We start from the raw sequence: 20,183 nt of genomic DNA, 5'->3' as shown, positions 1-20,183 counted from the left end.
TCAGAAGTGCCAGCCACAGAAGGCAGAAACCACCATGAAGTAGGTGGTGAGACTGATGGCTGAGTGCCACCAGCTACCAGAGTGCCAGCCTCATTACCCCACCCGGGCATCTGAGCCAAAGAAAGCCATGTTCCCGTTGAACCAATTTGCAGACAAGAAAGGGATGGAGAAGTAGCCAAGTGGTAGAAAGACTCATTCTCATGAAAGGAACGCAATCTATTCCTTCTCCAGAGAACTGCGTTCCTTTTTTACAAATACTGCTGCTGCTGCTGCTACTGCTAAGTCGCTTCAGTCGTGTCCGACTCTGTGCGACCCCATAGACGGCAGCCTACCAGGCTCCCCGTCCCTGGGATTCTCCAAGCAAGAACACTGGAGTGGGTTGCCATTTCCTTCTCCAATGCATGAAAGTAAAAAGTGAAAGTGAAGTCACTCAGTCATGTCCCACTCTTCGCGACCCCATGGACTGCAGCCTACCAGGCTCCTCTGTCCATGGGATTTTCCAGGCAAGAGTACTGGAGTGGGATGCCATTGCCTTCTCCTTTTTCAAATACTACCGTTACACATATGGGGACAATCCAAAGACCAAACATATTTTGAAAGCGTTCTCTTTAGGGACAGTGTGATGGAGTACACAGAATCTGGACCATAGAGTCTGGGACTTGGGTCCAGATGCTGGCTCCTTATGTAATGGCTATGAGACCCTGGGCAAGTGACTTAATCTCTCTGAACCACAGTTTCCTCAAGTGTGAAATGGTAGGGGGAAATGTTGCTCACTTTGAAGGCCTGTGTAAGGATTGGAAAACAATGCATGTTCCTTTTCTTCTTTTTCCTCTTTCCCTTCCTATACCCTTTTCTCTTTCTTTCCTCTCCTTTGTTGTACAATTTGGTGTGAAAACCATCAGAACAAGTTAGCCATCCCTTCCTCAGGATAAAGATGAGGCGGGCCAGATGAGCTGAGGAGGGCCGGAATAAGGAGCTGAAGACCAGACAGAGTGAGGAGGGCACACATTTAGGCCTGTCAGGCACAGAGAATCAGAACCTACATGGTGTGCGGAAGGTATGTGAGCCTGGGGCGGCCTGGCATGTGGTAACAGAGCAGACATTCTGAGTAGAATGAGGGGAGCACACACATGGAGGAGAAGCCTACCATGAGGGGTCAGAGTCTGGTCAAGGATGTCCTCGTTGGGCGGAAGTGTAGCCTGGCACTAAGCGTCAGCGTAGACTGAAGAAGACATCACATCACAGGGACAACCCTGGTGCAGGGTGTCAGAGTCAGAATTTTAGGGAGGCAGCTGGGTGCGGGAGGGGGTGATATTGGCAATGGTTACATATAAGGGGATTGATACATATTAGGGACAGTAGGTGTCAGATTTTTCACTGTCTAAGAAGTGAGTTAAAAATATGGAAAGGAACAAAACTAGAATGGATACTCTGATGTCAGATTGAGATTGCAAGGATCAACATGAATTCCTGGCTTTCAGCCCACACATGCGTAAACACACACACATACCCTCCCTACTTAACTCTGTTCACTGAAAAGACATAGGAGGATCAATACTTTAATACCAATAAGCACACCCAACACCAACATCTTGGCTCCTAAGAATCACTTTCCACTAAAAAGAATCACAGCTTCTTGGAGAAATGACTGATACCAGATTTGAGAGGGAAAAAAAGTAAGATCAGCCTGGAATGTCTTGAGTGGAAAGTAGGATGTGATCAGTGCCTGCTGGGGACTTGTGAAAAAGACGTAAGAGCAGCTGAAGGGATTCGCCCTGGTCAAGTTAAGGACTATTAGAGCACCAAAATAAGTAATAATAGAAATTGGAGTAGGATATGTTGAATAAAATAGGAAACTAGGAATCTGTAATGATACAGATAAATAAGCTGAAAGCTTGATGAGGCATGAGGCATTTACAATAATCAAATCCAAGTGGAGGTACTTTCTAAAATATAACAGGCCTAAAATTTCAAAGTCATGAAAGTCAAGGAAACTCTGAGGAACTGTTCCACAGTAAATAAGACTAAAGGCATATGACATGCATGACTTTGGATGAGATCCTTTTGCTCTAAAAGGCATTTCACATTTGGTGAAAGCTGAATGGAGTCTGAAGATTAGGTGGAAATAATGTGTCAATGTTAATTTCCTGAATGTGATGGTTGCATACTAATTATGATGGATAATGTCCTTGTTTATAGCATATGCTCAGTTTCTGACTCTTTCTAGCCCCATGGGCTGTAGTCTGCCAGGCTTCTCTGTCCATGGAATTTTCCAGGCAAGAATACCTATTCATGGCAAGGTAGCAACAGCAGCAGCAAGAATACTGGGGCGGGTTGGATACTGGATCCTCTAGGGGGATTTTCCCAATCCAGGGATTGAACCTGAGTCTCTTGAGTCTCCTGGATCTCCTGTATTGGTTGGCAGACTCTTTATCATCAGTGCCACCTGGGAAGCCCCTGTTTGTAGAAATGACACACTAAAGTATTCAGGGGTAGTGGAGAATTAGGTCAACTACTTACTCTCAAATGGTTTGGGAGAGGGAAAAGGTTTTTCTACTATATTTTCAATTTTTCTATAAATTCAAAATTGTTTCAAAATAAAAGGAAATAATATATGTTAGGTGCCTGGCATTGTAATAAAGACTGTTAGTATGTCCCCTTTGCCATCCCATGCATTTATTTCTCAGCTGCTTTGAGTATATAGGAGCTGTTGTGCCCAAAGACATTTGAGCAATTCACTCTTCCTCTCAGCCCCTAACCTCCCACTTTGGGTTGGTTAGTAATAAGCAGTGCCCGACTGGCACAACAGCACTGGTACAAGGGATATCATAGTCCCATGTCTTGCCTCACAGTAGCAAGTAGAACAACTTTGCAATGTGAACATTCCAGAGTACCCTGTGTATAATGCCAAGAATTTATCTGAGCCTACTTCCTTAGTCAGAGAAGGCAATGGCAAGCCACTCCAGTACTCTTGCCTAAAAAATCCCGTGGATGGAGAAGCCTGGTAGGCTGCAGTCCATGGGGTCGCTATGGGTTGGACACGACTGAGTGACTTCACTTTCACTTTTCACTTTCACACATTGGAGAAGGATATGGCAACCCACTCCAGTGTTCTTGCCTGGAGAATCCCAGGGATGGGGGAGCCTGGTGGGCTTCTGTCTATGGGGTCACACAGAGTCGGACACGACTGAAGTGACTTAGCAGCAGCAGCAGCAGCAGCAGCAGCAGCAACTTCCTTAGTTGACTCCTTCTGCTTCTTCATCTCTCTTACAGGCTTTTCTTTTCCAAAAGTGGACACTCTCAAAAATCACGTGCACTTAAATCCTTGTCTCAAGCTCAGTTTCTAAGGAATCGCAACTAAGACAATCACTAGTCCAAGAAATGATAGCTATATTGGCATCAATGATAATACCGTTAGATGAAATACGAATGCACATACTATAGATCTAAATACCCTTAATCTGTGGATATGTTGAATTTAAAATCTCCTAACATCCCTATTGGAAGGAAAGTTATGACCAACCTGCTACTGCTAAGTCACTTCAGTCGTGTCCGACTCTGTGTGACCCCATAGACGGAAGCCCACCAGGCTCCCCCGTCCCTGGGATTCTCCAGGCAAGAACACTGGAGTGGGTTGCCATTTCCTTCTCCAATGTGTGAAAGTGGAAAGTGAAAAGTGAAAGTGAAGTCGCTCAGTCGTGTCCGACCCTTAGCGACCCCACGGACTGCAGCCTACCAGGCTCCTCCATCCATGGGATTTTCTAGGCAATAGTACTGGAGTGGCTTGCCATTGCCTTCTCTCTTCTCTATGACCAACCTAGATAGCATATTAAAAAGCAGAGACATTACTTTGCCAACCAAGGTCCGTCTAGTCAAGGCTATGGTTTTTCCCGTGGTCATGTATGGATGTGAGAGTGGACTGTGAAGAAAGCTGATCACCGAAGAATTGATGCTTTTGAACTATGGTGCTGGAGAAGACTCTTGAGAGTCCCTTGGACTACAAGGAGATCCAACCAGTCCATTCTAAAGGAGATCAGTCCTGGGTGTTCATTGGAAGGACTGATGCTAAAGCTGAAACTGCAATACTTTGGCCACCTCATGCGATGAGTTGACTCTCTGGAAAAGAGTCTGATGCTGAGAGGGATTGGGGGTGGGAGGAGACGGGGACGACAGAGAATGAGATGGCTGGATGGCATCACCGACTCGATGGACATGAGTTTGAGTGAACTCCGGGAGTTGGTGATGGACAGGGAAGCCTGGCGTGCTGTGATTTATGGGGTCGCAAAGAGTCAGACACGACTGAGCGACTGAACTGAACTGAACATCCCTATTTCTGCTAAACTATGTTATTTCTATATGGGACATTTACTTTCTTACCAAAACCAAAAGTAGAACTCTGAAAAGCATTCACTTTAGGATTCCACTACTAGAATTCTCCCCCCAACCAATTATACAACTGCATGCAGCTGTTTTCCTAGTTAAACTTGTTTGGTTTCACCCCTTCCAGGAAGTCTTTGTGGATTTCCTTTCCCAGATGTGTTGCTAAAACTTCTGATTTAAATTGGAATTGGAAATTCCAGTTTTCTGATGTGTTAGTAGCAATGGCTCTCAATGAGGGTGGTTAAGGTTTCTGTTTTTTATCATCTCAGTGACTGGGGTGGACTACTGCATTTCACACCCTGAAGTGCATTGTACATCACACACAATGAAGTATTGTCCCAGATTCAGCATCCAACACAACGATAGTGTGTCCTTTTGGACATTCAGCGCTGTGAAAATCCAGTCTGTAAATATCTGAGCCAAGTCTGTATGCCTTCTTACAAATACTTTTGAACTGAATTTTCCAAGGAAACAGGAAACATGTAAACATATGGGAAATTTTTCATGAAATTTTCTTTCATGTAAACATAGGGGAAATTAAGCTTCATGCTGGTTAGAGCTCTACAAGAGTTTCCTCCCATTTTAGAAAATTGTATTACTGCCAACAGTGCTGCTTGGTGGTGTTTGAGTCACCCATACAGCATGTCTGTATTGGTTTTGTAGGTGTTATATTTACAACAATTCTTCCCGCAGGTGCAAAGAGCTTCATTATATTCTCTGGTGCAGTTGTGTCCAATCATTTGCATATTTACACATATGCTGTTTTATGTATTACGTTTCTTTTATTTTTCAATAAATAACAGCTGGGACATTTTTATTGACTTATAAAAATAAGAAAGTTGAGTTATAAAGATGGCATTATTAAATATTTGTTATAGAGAAAGACGATGGAGGGTCTGAGAGATTTGAAAACCCTTGTGTGAGAGGAGTATGATATGACTATTTGCTTGTTAGAGTTTCATTTGTTCTCCCATTCAACAAAGGTTTAGAAAATACCTCCTGAGAATAAGGCATCAAAGAGGAATACACAGGAATCCTAGCTCAAAGGACTCTATGTCTTCGGTGAAGTCATAGTCTAGTGAGGAAGAGCACATATTTAGCAGGGGAGGTAAAAATTTAGACAAGTAATTAGACTGTAATATAGAGCATGATGAAAGCTTGTACAAGAAGTACAAGCAACATGCTTTGAAAATTCACAGAAGGATGCAGTTAATTCTGGCCAGGTCAGGGAAGGCGGGTGCAAGGGCTGGGCTGTGAATTGGGCTTTCGTGGGAGTGGATTTGTGGGGATGGGGAATCTGCGCTTAACAGGTCAAGAGTGGCTCAGTGATTTCCACAGCTGGATTGCTGTTTGTAACTGTAGAGGCTGATGAGGCTGGATGGCTTTCCATACTTTTAGAAAGCAAATGGCTAAGCACCTTGACAGCCAGCATAAGAAATGCATGTCATAATAAGCAATTATTGATCAGGGAGACATTTTTATGGTGTTTTGGGAGTAACTGAATTATATGCACTGATGTGTTTGAATTATAATTGTTTACCAGTTCACTGGGAGTAAAATATGGAGTAATAAAACAGATGATACCCCATTCCTTGATATCCAAGCTCTCCTTGAGCGTGACCTTCCTTCAGAATTACCTTAATCACCTAGGATGAAAGACAAAGTCTAAGGGCTTTTATGATGCTGCTCATAACACTCATCAAATGTTGCACTATGGATAATAGACCAAGAATAAATAGCATGTAAACAAGTTTAATTACTTGAGAGCTCCACTCTCCACCAAGACACCAAACACATTCCTAACTTATTCTCTCTTTAGTTCATTAAAGAAAATTACAGAGGAAATAATGATTAAAATATTTACTGTTACCCAAAGGATGGCAGTAAACAGCAATCCATACAAAATTATCAAAATATATGGAAATAAGATGAGATAAACATGCAACCATGGCACTGTCTATTCATTAGATTTAATGATCATTTTAAAAAGTCATGAAGAGAAAAAGCATGATTTTTAGAGCGGAGACAGTAAACTTTGTGCTATAGACAGTAAAAAGGTAAAATGGAATTATTCAAGGCATAATTCCAGTCTAAGTAACACAGACAGACATTTCAAGTAGGAAAATATATTTCTCTCAAAAGGAAACCATGAATTTTGTTCTTCTGTGCAATTTCATCTTTCCTTAATACATTAAAAAATCTAGAAGTTTCCCCTATCCTTCATGAACACACTATTTGTCTGATTTAAAAGTCTCAATTATAGAACCTGAGTGGCAAATGTCCTATAGCATTATGAGAGTGGGAAGGAACACAAATGGCTATTACTCCACTCCCCTGCCCCCTAAGTGGGATTCAAAGCCATTATCATAGATAGCAAGGACATAAAAGACTATCCCTAGATATTACAGAGAAATGTAATATCAGCAAGGAGATAATTGAGGAATAAAAGAGCAACTAAATCAGTGTTTGACTGTATGGTTATGGATAACAAAGGCATGTCCATAGAAAACTAAGTGGCTTCATTAAGTATGGTCCTCCAGAGAAAAGTAGTTTTCTCCCTGTGATGCCTTAAAACATGAGATAAAGTTTTGGGTTCATTCTTCCGACCATACTGATATAAGTGCTTTTTTTGAAGTCCTCAGAAGACCTTGTTTCACATGAAAGGAGTATTTTGGATTGGTTGAATTGAAACTAGAATAGCCCTAAAATACAGTTCTTAAGATTTTTCCAATCTTATCTTTATTCCATGAATATATGCATTGTAGTGCCTATCATGTAAAATTTACCATGGACCATTATGTTAAAGGAAATCTTCAACAACACTGAGTTGTATCCTTTTTTCCCTTTGCTTATAATATCTTATTTATTGGTCTAGTTTAGATTCTTTGTCAGTTGACAAGGACAGTTGAATGATGTTCTCTAATACCATTTAATCAACATCAAGTAGTTGCAGATATTTATTAAATTATTGCCATAAGCCAAGAAATTTTCTATTTTACATATGTGAATGTATTTATTGCATGTAATAGAACTGATGAATTAGGTATTAGTTTAATTCCTATTATTCTGATAACAAAATTGAGACACAAAAAAATCAAGTAATTTGCCCTATAGGTCATACAGCTTGTAAACTGTGGAGCCAGGACTTGAATCCATTTACTCCTGCTCAACAAAACCCATCATTCTGTAAAGCAATATAATAAACCATAGCAAAGTATCAGACCTTATGTTTAGTGAGTATTAAGTGTCAACAGTATCCTAATCAATGCTAGGCATAATCCTAAACTTCTATCCATTGATTTTGAGGTAATTGTATTTCATGCTTTTTAGATTACAGTTCTGTGAGTTTTGATAAATGCATACAGTTGTGTAACCACTTTTACAATCAAGACACAGAACAGTTCCAGTACCCGCCCCCCTAAATTGCCCCAGGCCTCTTGCGGTCACTGTCTTAACCCCCAGACTCTGGCAGCCACTGATCTCTTTTCTGTCTCTATAGCTTTTCCTTTTCCAGAATGTCATGTAAATGGAATCATGCAGTTATCTTTTTATTTTTTTCCTGACTCCTTTCACTTAGTTATTGAATACTTGCTCTGTGCCCCTGTGCATAACCCAACATTTCACCCCTCCCAAAGAGTTATAAACTGTATTTGGATTATTGCTAGGAGCTCTCTTACATTTCCTGCTTTGTCTGTCTTCTGTTTGATCTGCGTAATAATCATAACCTCGTTTTACATTCCTTTACCAGCTTCCTCAATGGTTTTCTAATAATGTGGGAAATCAAACAAGACGGGTGCATGTTTGTGCGGTTGAGTTTGCAGCATGTTTTCCAAGAAGGCTTTGAGTCAGAAAAATAGGGAATGCACTTGTTGGTTTCTGTAGTTATTATTTGACAACTTATATCTGTTGCCCTTTTTGTAATGGTCTTAACTTCTTTCTCCAATGACAGTGCTAGACATTACATTAAACCCTTTCCATAGCAGCACATTTTAAAAAAATTGAAGTGTAGTTTATTTACAATAGTGTGTTAGCTTCAAGTGTATAGCAAAATAATTTAGTTATAAATGTATATCTATTTATATATGTGTGTTTCAGAATATTTTTCATTATAGATGATTCAGTTCAGTTCAGTTCAGTCGCTCTGTCATGTCCGACTCTTTGCAACCCCATGAATCACAGCACGTCAGGCCTCCCTGTCCATCACCAACTCCCAGAGTTCACTCAAACTCATGTCCATCGAGTCGGTGATGCCATCCAGCCATCTCATTCTCTGTCGTCCCCTTCTCCTCCCGCCCCCAACCTTTCCCAGCATCAGAGTCTTTTCTAGTGAGTCAACTCTTCGCATGAGGTGGCCAAATTATTGGAGTTTCAGCTTTAGCATCAGTCCTTCTAATGAACACCCAGGACTGATCTCCTTTAGAATGGACTGGTTGGATCTCCTTGCAGTCCAAGGGACTCTCAAGAGTCTTTTCCAACACCACAGTTCAAAAGCATCAATTCTTCGGCGATCAGCTTTCTTCACAGTCCAACTCTCACATTCATACATGACCACTGGAATTATAAGATATTAAATACAATTTTCTGTGCTATACAGTAAATCCTTGTTGCTTATCTATTTTATATGTAGTAGTTTCTTAACCCCATACTCCTAATTTATTCCTTCCCGCTTTCCCTTTAGTAACTATGTTTATTTTTCTGTGCCTGTGAGTCTGTTTCTGTTTTGTATATAGACTCATTTGTAGTATATTTTAGATTCCATATATAAGTGATATCGTATAATATTTGCAACACTTATTAAAACAGCTTTAATGACATGCATGGAGTAGCAATTGAGGATGGTAGCAAAGATATTTGGTTACATAGATTATTCAATTCTATTTTTCTTAACCACGTCCTGCCTTTTTTTATTCTTTACTAAGAACGTTGATTTGAAGATTAAATGTTTTCCTCTATTTTTATCTTCAAATGACCTTTATTCCCTGCTTCTGCACTTTGCTAGATTTATTCCAGCCTCTTACACTGGGGTCATGGTTCAGCTTCAGCTTGGAGCCAAATGCCCCACAGCTGAAATGACCACACCTCTGAAGTGGCATTTTCCCAGGCCACTCCTGCCTTTAATAATGAGCCAGCGAGGAGACAAGTTTGTATCTCTTAACAACAGAGCCTTGTGTTAGGCCTGGTGCACAATTAGATGTGAAGAATTACAATTGGTCCTCTCTTTGCAAGATCTTTCAGAACCGTGTCTGCACTTAAGCCATTACTTTTATTTTTAGATTAATGATTTTGCCTCTCTCTCTCTCTCCTTCCTTCTCTCTTTTAATAACAACAATGAAAGGAACCAAGGAAGTTCAGAGATTTGCAGCTTTAAAAAGACTGGATCCCGAAAAGATTTTCACAAGACGCTTCAGAAACAGACGTTTGAGTCAGAAACCTTGGAGTGCAGTGAACCCAGCACTCAGGTATTTCCTATCAACAAACACTGTTGCCAGGTTACTGGACTGTTCTGCCATGGCATGCTATTGATTTTTTTTAAACTAATAAAAAGGCTAGACTTATAGAATGAAGGAGCTCTACCATTTAGTCAGTGATATTTTTTTCACACTTGTTTGTAGTTATATAAATTGGTGTTCAAATAAAAGTAGATAAAAGTGGAGGGGCTCTAACTTGGGGGGGATTTGGGCCCATCCCTGTAATGATTCCGGCAGATACTCAGGGGTGCCCTGTCACCTCAGGCAGCCTGCATTGTGATTGAAAGCTCCACCCTGGGGCAGACTGCCTGGCTGTCTCTGTGATTCTACCACAGACCTACTCTATAACCTCAGACAGGATAACTCAACTCTCCGGTCTTCAAATTCTTCCCCTGGAAAATGAGGATGATAAAAGTACACAACTGGTAAAGTTGTTTGAGTATTAAATGAGTTAATGTGTGTGAAGCATTTAAGACAGTGCCAGCTCACACTTTGTATCTAATGAATGCAGTTATTATTATTATTACTATTACAAAGTAGTTACAATTTAGAAGTCAGTACTCTATACATCTGTTTTCATAGCAGCATTATTCACAGTAGCCAAAAGGTGGAAACAACCAAGTGTCCTTGGACAGATGAAGAGATAAACTAAATGTGGCATATACATACAATGGAGTATTGTGTGTGTGTGTGTGTGTGTGTGCGCACGCGCGCGCGCGCGCAGTGGCTTCAGTCATGTTCGACTCTTTGTGACTTTGTGGACTGTAGCCCACCAGGCTCCTCTGTCCATGGGATTTTCCAGGCAAGAACACTGGAGTGGGTGCCGTGCCCTCCTCCAGGAGATCTTCCCGATCCAGGGATTGAACCCCAATTACTTAGGTCTCCTGCATTGGCAGTAGAGTTCTTTACCCCTAACACAACTTGGGAAGTCACAGGGCAGTAGTTATTCAGCCTTAAAAAGGGGGAAAATTCTGACACATATTCTACAACAGGGATGAACCTTGAAGATGTTACACTAAGTGAAATAAGCCAGTTACAAAAGAATCAATACTGTATGATTCCATTTATATGCAGTACCTGGAATAATCAGATTCATAGATGTATAAAGTTGAAATGATAGTTGCCAGATGCTGTGGAGAGCTAGGAATGAGGACTTCTTGTTTAATGGGTGTAGAGTTTCTCTTTTGTAGAATGAAGAGTTCTGGAGACTGGTTGCACAACAGTATAAATGTGCTTAACATTACTGAACTGTACACGAAAAAAATGATGACATATTACATGTGTACTTACCACAATTTACAAAAGATTTTAAAAGCCAGTGCTCTGGTCCAGTCTGTCTATTTTATGGGTTAAAAAAATAAAGCATAGAGGAAGAAATGTGTCCAAGTTTGCACAGGACTTCTAAACCAGTATAGTTTTCAGCTTTCAGGTGCCCTCATAACACAAGCATTTCACCATGCTGAATATGACTAGAGGTTTTCAATAATACCTATTTCAAACTACAGCCAGGCTGACTATTTAGCTCTGCAGAGGAATCAGGTATCAATTCTGGAGCTGAATCTGGTGGGCTTACTGAAACGTGGAATATCTGTATGCCATCCTCTATGGGAAATTTCAGGGGGTTTTCATTGGTAATTTTGACTGAATTCTGCTTTCATCATGTAGATGACCAACTAAATTGTTTCAGTCAGACAGAAACCACACTAGATATTTCCTCTGAAGAAATTTTACATAGGGAATTAGTTGAACATATTTTTGAGGACTGAGAGAACGAAAAAGGAGACAGAAATTGTAAGTACAAAAATAGCACACCACTCTAGGGCTGGGGTCTGTGGCAGTGAGTCTCAAACCTAAGTTCATTGGAATCCCCCTGAATGGCTTGTTTGAACACAGATTGCTGGCCCCACTCCAGAGTTTCTGTTTCACTGCAGCTGGAGTGGGGACTTGAGAATTTGCATTTCTAATGAGCATTTCCTAGGAAATGCTGATACTACTGGTCCCAGGACTGTGTTTGAGAACCATGGGTCTAGTGGGAGGAGCTTGGAGTTATCAGAACCTGAAAGCTCAGAAGAGAGGCCTCAGAGCTGGGACTCAAATACCTGAGGAGGGGGCATAGCCTAGCCAGTGGTGTCATCAGAGAAAAGACCTCACAAGGGCTGAGAGTCTGGACTCAGACCTCCTGGGAGAAAGAATTGCTCAGTTGATGCTGGTACCTCCAAGAAAGGTAAGATGAGGGTTTTTCTGGAAGTGCTGGAAGAAACAGAAAACTAGAAGCAACTGCCACTACCAAGATGAGAGGAACTGCAGGCAGAGAGGAAGCAGCCAGTCCCTTCTCCCGCCCCCAGCCTTGCAGAACCTAAAGGGAGAAGTAGCAAAGCAGAAACAGGATTTGCTAAAGGCAGACCCGGCATCACAGAGCAGAGTATAAAGGGTGGCTTAATGAGCAGCACACCCACTCCTCACTCCTCCAGCATACCAAGTCATTGGCTGCGTTTTAGAGTATAGTTATACAAAAGTGTGTGTTTTTAAGTATTAAACTAACACTCATCATGGAGAGATGGTCAGACAGGCAGCATCTTCCCTTGCAGTCATTCTTAGGAACCTTTTTGAGTGGAATTGTGAAGTCAAATGCCTAAATTTACATAATTTAAATATGTATATATACACACATACATATATATATATGATATGACTCCATAGTACAAATATATTTCATAAAAATTTGATTATATAACATTATTTAACTTCTTTTTTCTTATTAACAAGAAAATATACTATGATCATCTTTCTCTTCTAATGACAGCATGTTCTTCTTTTTGCTTAAAGGCTGAATAACATTCTATTGTTTGAAAATTCCAAAATCTCTTAATCTCAAAACTTTCTTTTTTGGGGGGATGCTTAGGTTGTTTTTATTATTTTGCTACTACAAGCAGTGTTCCAGAGATACTCTCGTCCTCACACCTTTGTTTACTTGTCCAGTTGTGGCCTTTAAATAAATTCTGGAGACAGATACTGATGTTGATCCTTTTAAAGAGTCTTGGGTAACCCAATTAATTTTCCCAAGAGTCTTATAAATTCTAAAATGAACAAAATTTTTGATAACTTAAATATTAATATTGGTTAATATTGTGTGTGAATGTGATTGTTAACACATTCAGTTTAGATAAAATTTATGACCTAGGAGAGCAGGACTTTTATGAGGTAGACAGATATCACCAAAAAAATTTTTTTAATAATTTTGTGCATTTGTTTATTTTTGGCTGTACGGGGTCTTCATTGCTGCACAGGACCAAAACTGTTTTATAGAGTTATTGCACAGTAGTATGTCCATTTAATAGTACTTTGAGAATAACATTTACCATATATTTTACAGATATTTGTAATAGATCTATCTATGTTCTTACAACATAGTATTGCTTTTGGTTTTATATTTTTTGCCAGGTCTCGAGTTAGGTATCCAGTTCACAATTTCCAAGACATATTTTTTCAAGCATGCTGCAGCTGAGTGAATACTACTGAAATAGCAAGTGCTTTTTTTCCCCCTCTGGTACTTATTCCTGTAACTGTTACTAAAGTCCTGTAGGAAAGTGTTCCCATGCCCACATTTCTGTCTTTGGAAACATGCTTTGGAGTTTATATGAAGTTTAATTTGGAACGCTCCTCACAGATCATCTTATTTTCCAGTTTTGAAAGCCAAGTTCTGGAGTTGAGATTAACATGAGGTCTCTTTATTCCCCAGTCTGGTCTCCCCCCCTGCCTTTTTTTAACACCTTATTCCAGTTCTGTTCTGCTTAAGCACGAGATGTGTATATGGTTCATAGGAAACTTGGCTCTCAATATCCAGAAGAGAACACCCCCTCAAAATAATAGCACTACCGTACTATTGTCACACTTTTCCTCAAGAACGGGTGTATCTACATCTGATGAGTTAATCACCTGCTTCCAGGCAGGAGAGAGACATCTAAATTTAGGATATTCAGTCCAGGAAGCTATGATGTGATTCTTGTCAGAGACTCCTTGAGGCCTGATTCTGCAGTCCCCTGTTGGAGCCATCTTGAGAATCCCAGACCCTTTAGCTCTCATTTGAAGCCCATGATTTCTCTCATGAAGCCATGTCTTTTTCTTACAGGCAGGTCCCCGCCGCCTGAACGTGCTGTGTGATGTCTCTGGGAAAGGTCCCAACACTGCCTGTGACTTTGACCTCCGCAGCCTGCAGCCTGACCCAAGGCTGGAAAACCTTGTACAACAAGTGAGCGCTGAGGACTTCGAGAAGCAGAATGAGGAGGCCCGGAGGACCAATCGGCAGGCCGAGCTCTTTGCCCTTTATCCGTCAGTGGATGAGGTGGGTGCGACTGTCTCCACACTGGAGAAGACACAGAGAGCCTCCCAGGAAAATATTATTGCTCGTCATTATTGTGTAGTGATGTCAGGATGCTTACTTGTGTGACCTCTGGGCTGTGTTTTTCAGTAACGCAAGCCTGTGTAACAGCAGAGCAAATTACTGATCAGTCATACACTGGTGGCTCAGTGGTAAAGAATCTACCTGCAATTCAGGAGGTGCAGGTTTGATCTGTGAGTCAGGAAGATCCCCTGGAGGAGGGCATGGCAATCCACTCTGATATTCTTGCCTGGAGAATCCAATGGACAGAGGAACCTGGCGGGCTACAGTCCTTGGGGTGGCAAAGAGTCAGATACAACTTAGCAACTGAACACACACACTACCAAGGCTGGTGGCTTACTTACTAGTGTCCTGAATTTGCTTCAGTTTTATTTTTTTCTCATCCACATTTTCCAACCACCTTGGTTTTCTCATCTATTTATTTTGTTTGCAGTGGCCTCAAATCCTCATTTTTAATTGTCAGAGGGTTCAAATCCTCTTCTGAATGAGGAAGATTAAATGTGGATAATATGGACAGTGTTATCATCTCCATCCTTCATATTGCAAAGTAAGAATCAGAGAGGTTAAATAACTTGTTCAAGACTCAGCAGGCAGATTGAATTATAGAATGGGGATCATAACACATTAACTCCAAGTTTTATGTTTAACTCCTTATCTATATATGACTATACTATTGGAAATCCAAAGATGCCATAAACAATCACATCTTGTAACACTTCAGTTTCCACCTATAGATTTAGAACTTTTTACCAAAATTGTCAAGAAATATTATATCTGACTGATACGACCTTCACATTCCTCTTCCTCCTAGTTCCCTGATGGAGGTGCCAGTAGGTAATAATGACCCCAAATGGATACCAGAAGAGAAGAAACAGTTAAAGGGTGAGGAGGAGACTTACAGTGAGACATCAGCTCATTAAAATCTCCTTCACTAGATTAAATGGGAGGATATCCAGGCTTGATTACAAGGATGAATCATAGACCATTTTGAAGGAATTGTGCTTTATGGTCTTTAAACGATGCGGAAACTCAGTTGAGACTAAAAGTTATGATCTAGCAGACATCCTAATGCGGCCTGCTTTACTAACTGGAGAGGATTCTTTGTGATTAGTGTATAGGATATTTGGAAATTGGAAAGTCTAAAATACTTGAAGGCTTCTATACTGGCCCTTTATTGTGTTTAAGTTATACACACAAAAATTACATTTGCTCTCATAACTTGTACTTTCTCCAAAGAAAGTCCTGTAGAAAACAGGGGTAACTTTCTTACCTACTATGAAATGACTACAAATGCTGATTTTTTTTGGACAATACATTCATGAAATTATTTTATACTATTATTACTTTATGTCCTTGTGAAGAAAATTAGAAGAGAGGTGAACTATTATATCCAAATTACGACTGAGTATACAGGGGAGGCAAAATTAGAATTCAACCACCAAGCTTCCATGAGGTGAGTTCTTTCCCTGATTCACTCTGATTCTGTAAAAGGCATGTGCTGGTCCCTGAGAAAGGTGCACTGTTCTCCAGATCATAGGGGAGTTCGCACTAGGACTTCTCTGGGTTGCAAGTGATAGAAGCCGAAATACGAATAAATTTTTTTTAAAAAGTGGAGACTTATTGGCTTGTAATGAAATCTCAAGCAAGGAGATGTGGAGTTGGCCTCAGGTTGCACTGGGTCTGCTGACAGAAGAACCTCATCTCTTATATTATCCCTTTCTCTCTTGTGATCCTCTCTCTTTCTCACTGTAAATATCTATCTGTTTTCTCCCAGGAAGAGGAAAATGAGAGGTGTCAGTGACTTCATATTTCCTCTTCTGCTTCATTGTCAATTCATTTTTATTTCAGATAACTGTGAAAGTGTAAGAAATTCACATAGTTTAGAGGAGACGTGGGAAACATATGAACATATAGACCTTGTTTGGAACCTGAATTAACTAACTATAAAAAAAAACAGACAGTTGGGGAAGTTTGGAGCTGACTACATATTTCATGAAAATAGGAAATTATTATTAATTTTTAAAAATTAATAGTAGCATTATAGTATATGTTTTTAAAAGTCCTTATCTTATAGAGGTCTCTACTGAAATACTCACTGATGAAATTATATGATCTCTGGGGCCTTGTTCTGAGCAATCCAACATTGAGTGGGGGAGAAGTAAGTGAGAGCACATGCTGTGTGCTGTGTTAAGCTGCTTCAGTCCTGTCCAACTCTTCGAGACCCCATGGACTGTAGCTCCTCAGGCTCCTCTGTCCGTGGGATTCTCTAGGCAGGAACACTGGAGTGGGCTGCCATGCCCTCCTTTGGGGGACCTTCCTGACCCAGGGATGATACCAAATTGCCCATAAGTCAAAATTGTTGAAGCTAGGTGATGGTTACATATGATCCATTACAGTATTTTCTCTACTTTTGTATATGCTTACAATTTTCCAAATGAAGAGCCTTTTAAAAGTATACCAAAGTTTTGAATCCAGACCAAAAGCAGAGTATTTTTCAGTTCAGTTCAGTTCAGTCGCTCAGTCGTGTCCGACTCTTTGCGACCCCATGAATCACAGCACGCCAGGCCTCCCTGTCCATCACCAGCTCTGGGAGTTTACTCAAACTCATGTCCATCGAGTCGGTGATGCCATCCAGCCATCTCATTCTCTGTCATCCCCTTACGGTGAGACTATTTTCCGGTAAGGGGCCCCTTCCCTTTCAGATGTGTCTGTCGTGATCACCCTGAAAGTTCCAGCTTGCTCTGAGGGCCTTCACCTCAGTGTGGGCATCAGAACAGCACCTCCTCTGAAACAACTCAGCAGTTCTACCCACCAAACTGTTTAACACAAAGGGGAATTGAAAGTTAGAGTGGTAGTGAGTTTACACCTGGGACTATTCCACCAAACTGGGCACAGATTTAATAAGAAGATGACTGTATTGCTATTTTAAAAATCCTTCTGGTTGCTATCAGTTATTTGGGGCGTCATTTATAGCCCAGGAATTGAGAGAGCACAGCACTGAAACATATACATTACCATATGTACAATAGATAGCTAGTGGGAAGTTGCTGTATAACACAGGAGGCTCAACTTGGTGCTCTGTGATGAACTAGAGGGTTGGGATGGGAGCATGGGAGGGAGGTTCCAGAGGGAGTGGACATATGTATACTATAGCTGCTTCACGTCATAAGGCAGAAACCAACATAACATTGTAAAATGATTATCCTTTAATTAAGAATAAATTTTAAAAATATGATTAGACATGGCCCTATCCTTTGGACCCTTGTGAGCTGCAGACCATTCATCAGAGTTTGTATACCTAAGACAAAAGCAGGAATTAAAGTTCTCAGGATGACTTACACTGTCAGTCTTTGCATCCATGACTATAATTAAGATACTGTGATAGTTCACATTTTAATTTTTAAATTAATTTTTCTTGGAGTATAGGTGCTTCAGACTTAAATTGAAGAAAGTAGGGAAAACCACTAGACCATTCAGATATGACCTAAATCAAATCCCTTATGATTATATAGTGGAAGTGAGAAATAGATTTAAGGGACTAGATCTGATAGATAGAGTGCCTGATGAACTCTGGACAGAGGTTCGTGACATTGTACAGGGGACAGGGACCAAGACCATCCCCATGGAAAAGAAATGCAAAAGAGCGAAATGGCTGTCTGAGGAGGCCTTACAAATAGCTGTGAAAAGAAGAGAGGGGAAAAGCAAAGGAGAAAAGGAAAGATATAAGCATCTGAATGCAGAGTTCCAAAGAATAGCAAGGAGAGATAAGAAAGCCTTCCTCAGCGATCAGTGCAAAGAAATAGAGGAAAACAACAGAATAGGAAAAACAAAAGACCTCTTCAAGAAAATTGGAGATTCCAAGGGAACATTTAATGCAAAGATGGGTTTGATAAAGGACAGAAATGGTATGGACCTAACAGAAGCAGAAGATATTAAGAAGAGGTGGCAAGAATATACAGAAGAACTGTACAAAAAAGATCTTCATGACCAAGATAGTCACGATGGTGTGATCACTGACCTAGAGCCAGACATCTTGGAATGTGAAGTCAAGTGGGCCTTAGAAAGCATCACTACGAACAAAGCTAGTGGAGGTGATGGAATTCCAGTTGAGCTATTTCAAGTCTTGAAAGATGATGCTGTGAAAGTGCTGCACTCAATATGCCTGCAGATTTGGAAAACTCAGCAGTGGCCACAGGACTGGAAAAGGTCAGTCTTCATTCCAATCCCAAAGAAAGGCAATGCCAAAGAATGCTCAAACTACCACACAATTGCACTCATCTCACACACTAGTAAAGTCATGCTCAAAATTCTCCAAGCCAGGGTTCAGCAGTATGTGAACCGTGAACTCCCAGATGTTCAAGCAGGTTTTAGAAAAGGCAGAGGCACCAGAGATCAAATTGCCAACATCCGCTGGATCATGGAGAAAGCAAGAGAGTTTCAGAAAAACATCTATTTCTGCTTCATTGACTATGCCAAAGCCTTTGACTGTGTGGATCACAATAAACTGTGGAAAATTCTGAAAGAGATGGGAATACCAAACCACCTGACCTGCCTCTTGAGAAACATGTATGCAGGTCAGGAAGCAACAGTCAGAACTGTACATGGAACAACAGACTGGTTCCAAATAGGAAAAGGTGTACGTCAAGGTTGTATATTGTCACCCTGCTTATTTAACTTATATGCAGAGTACATCATGAGGAACGCTGGGCTGGAAGAAGCACAAGCTGGAATCAAGATTGCCGGGAGAAATATCAATAACCTCAGATATGCAGATGACACTACCCTTATGGCAGAAAGTGAAGAGGAACTCAAAAGCCTCTTGAAGAAAGTGAAAGAGGAGAGTGAAAAGGTTGGCTTGAAGCTCAACATTCAGAAAACAAAGATCATGGCATCTGGTCCCATCACTTCATGGGAAATAGATGGGGAAACAGTGGAAACAGTGTCAGACTTTATTTTTTGGGCTCCAAAATCACTGCAGATGCTGATTGCAGCCATGAAATTAAAAGACACTTGCTCCTTGGAAGGAAGTTATGACCAACCTTGATAGTATATTAAAAAGCAGAGAGATTACTTTGCCAACCAAGGTCCGTCTAGTCAAGGCTATGGTTTTTCCTGTGGTCATGTATGGATGTGAGAGTTGGACTGTGAAGAAAGCTGATCGCCGAAGAATCGATGCTTTTGAACTGTGGTGTTGGAGAAGACTCTTGAGAGTCCCTTATACTGCAAGGAGATCCAACCAGTCCATTCTAAAGGAGATCAATCCTGGGTGTTCATTGGAAGGACTGATGCTAAAGCTGAAACTGCAATACTTTGGCCACCTCATGCGAAGAGTTGACTCACTGGAAAAGACTCTGATGCTGGGAAAGGTTGGGGGCGGGAGAAGAAGGGGACGACAGAGAATGAGATGGCTGGATGGCATCACCGACTCTGTGGACATGAGTTTGAGTGAACTCTGGGAGGTGGTGATGGATAGGGAGGCCTGGCGTGCTGTGATTCATGGGGTCGCAGAGTGTCAGACACGACTGAATGACTGAACTGAACTGAACTGATAGGTGCTTCACAGTGTTGCATTACTTTTTGCTATAGCAAAGTGAATCAGCTGTATGTATACTTGATACTTCCCTTTAACTCTTTGGTCCCTATGTCGTGAAATAGACAGACAAATCTCTTAAAATGTCATTACTAAGCTTTTCAATTCTTAGAACTTTGGCAAGTTCTAGATGGACATGTCTCTTTAGAACCTATAAATTCAGCCCCAAATCTCTATCATCTTTTTAAGGAAACTGTGAACCAAGAAAGCCACTGTATTACAATATTAATGGTTTACAGCTTTAGGTGAAAATTTCTGACTCAGATCTCAAGTCTGAACTCATATATTTACTAGTAAAGCCCTCGGCAGGAGAAATATTCTCATTGTGTCCTTAGAGCCAGCAAAA

The 20,183-nt window shown here is 40.8% G+C and overlaps 1 protein-coding gene across 3 annotated transcripts in view; it reads left to right on the top strand.

The window, feature by feature from the left end:
- Nucleotides 1–20,183, top strand: part of DOCK8 (dedicator of cytokinesis 8) — a 245,115-nt gene that overhangs the window by 87,009 nt on the left and 137,923 nt on the right. For all 3 annotated transcript variants that reach the window (XM_055428339.2, XM_055428342.2, XM_088837919.1), the window contains 2 exons: nt 9,716–9,839; nt 13,978–14,190. In XM_055428339.2, coding sequence (XP_055284314.2) covers nt 9,716–9,839; nt 13,978–14,190 — 337 coding nt within the window. The remainder of the gene's footprint in view (nt 1–9,715; nt 9,840–13,977; nt 14,191–20,183) is intronic.

Source organism: Moschus berezovskii, chromosome 7 (assembly GCF_049115385.1).
Source record: "Moschus berezovskii isolate FMDL1 chromosome 7, NW_MosBer_1.0, whole genome shotgun sequence".
Lineage (NCBI taxonomy): Eukaryota > Metazoa > Chordata > Mammalia > Artiodactyla > Moschidae > Moschus > Moschus berezovskii.
Note: the sequence above shows the minus strand (reverse complement) of the source record. Positions and strands in the feature narration are given on the sequence as shown.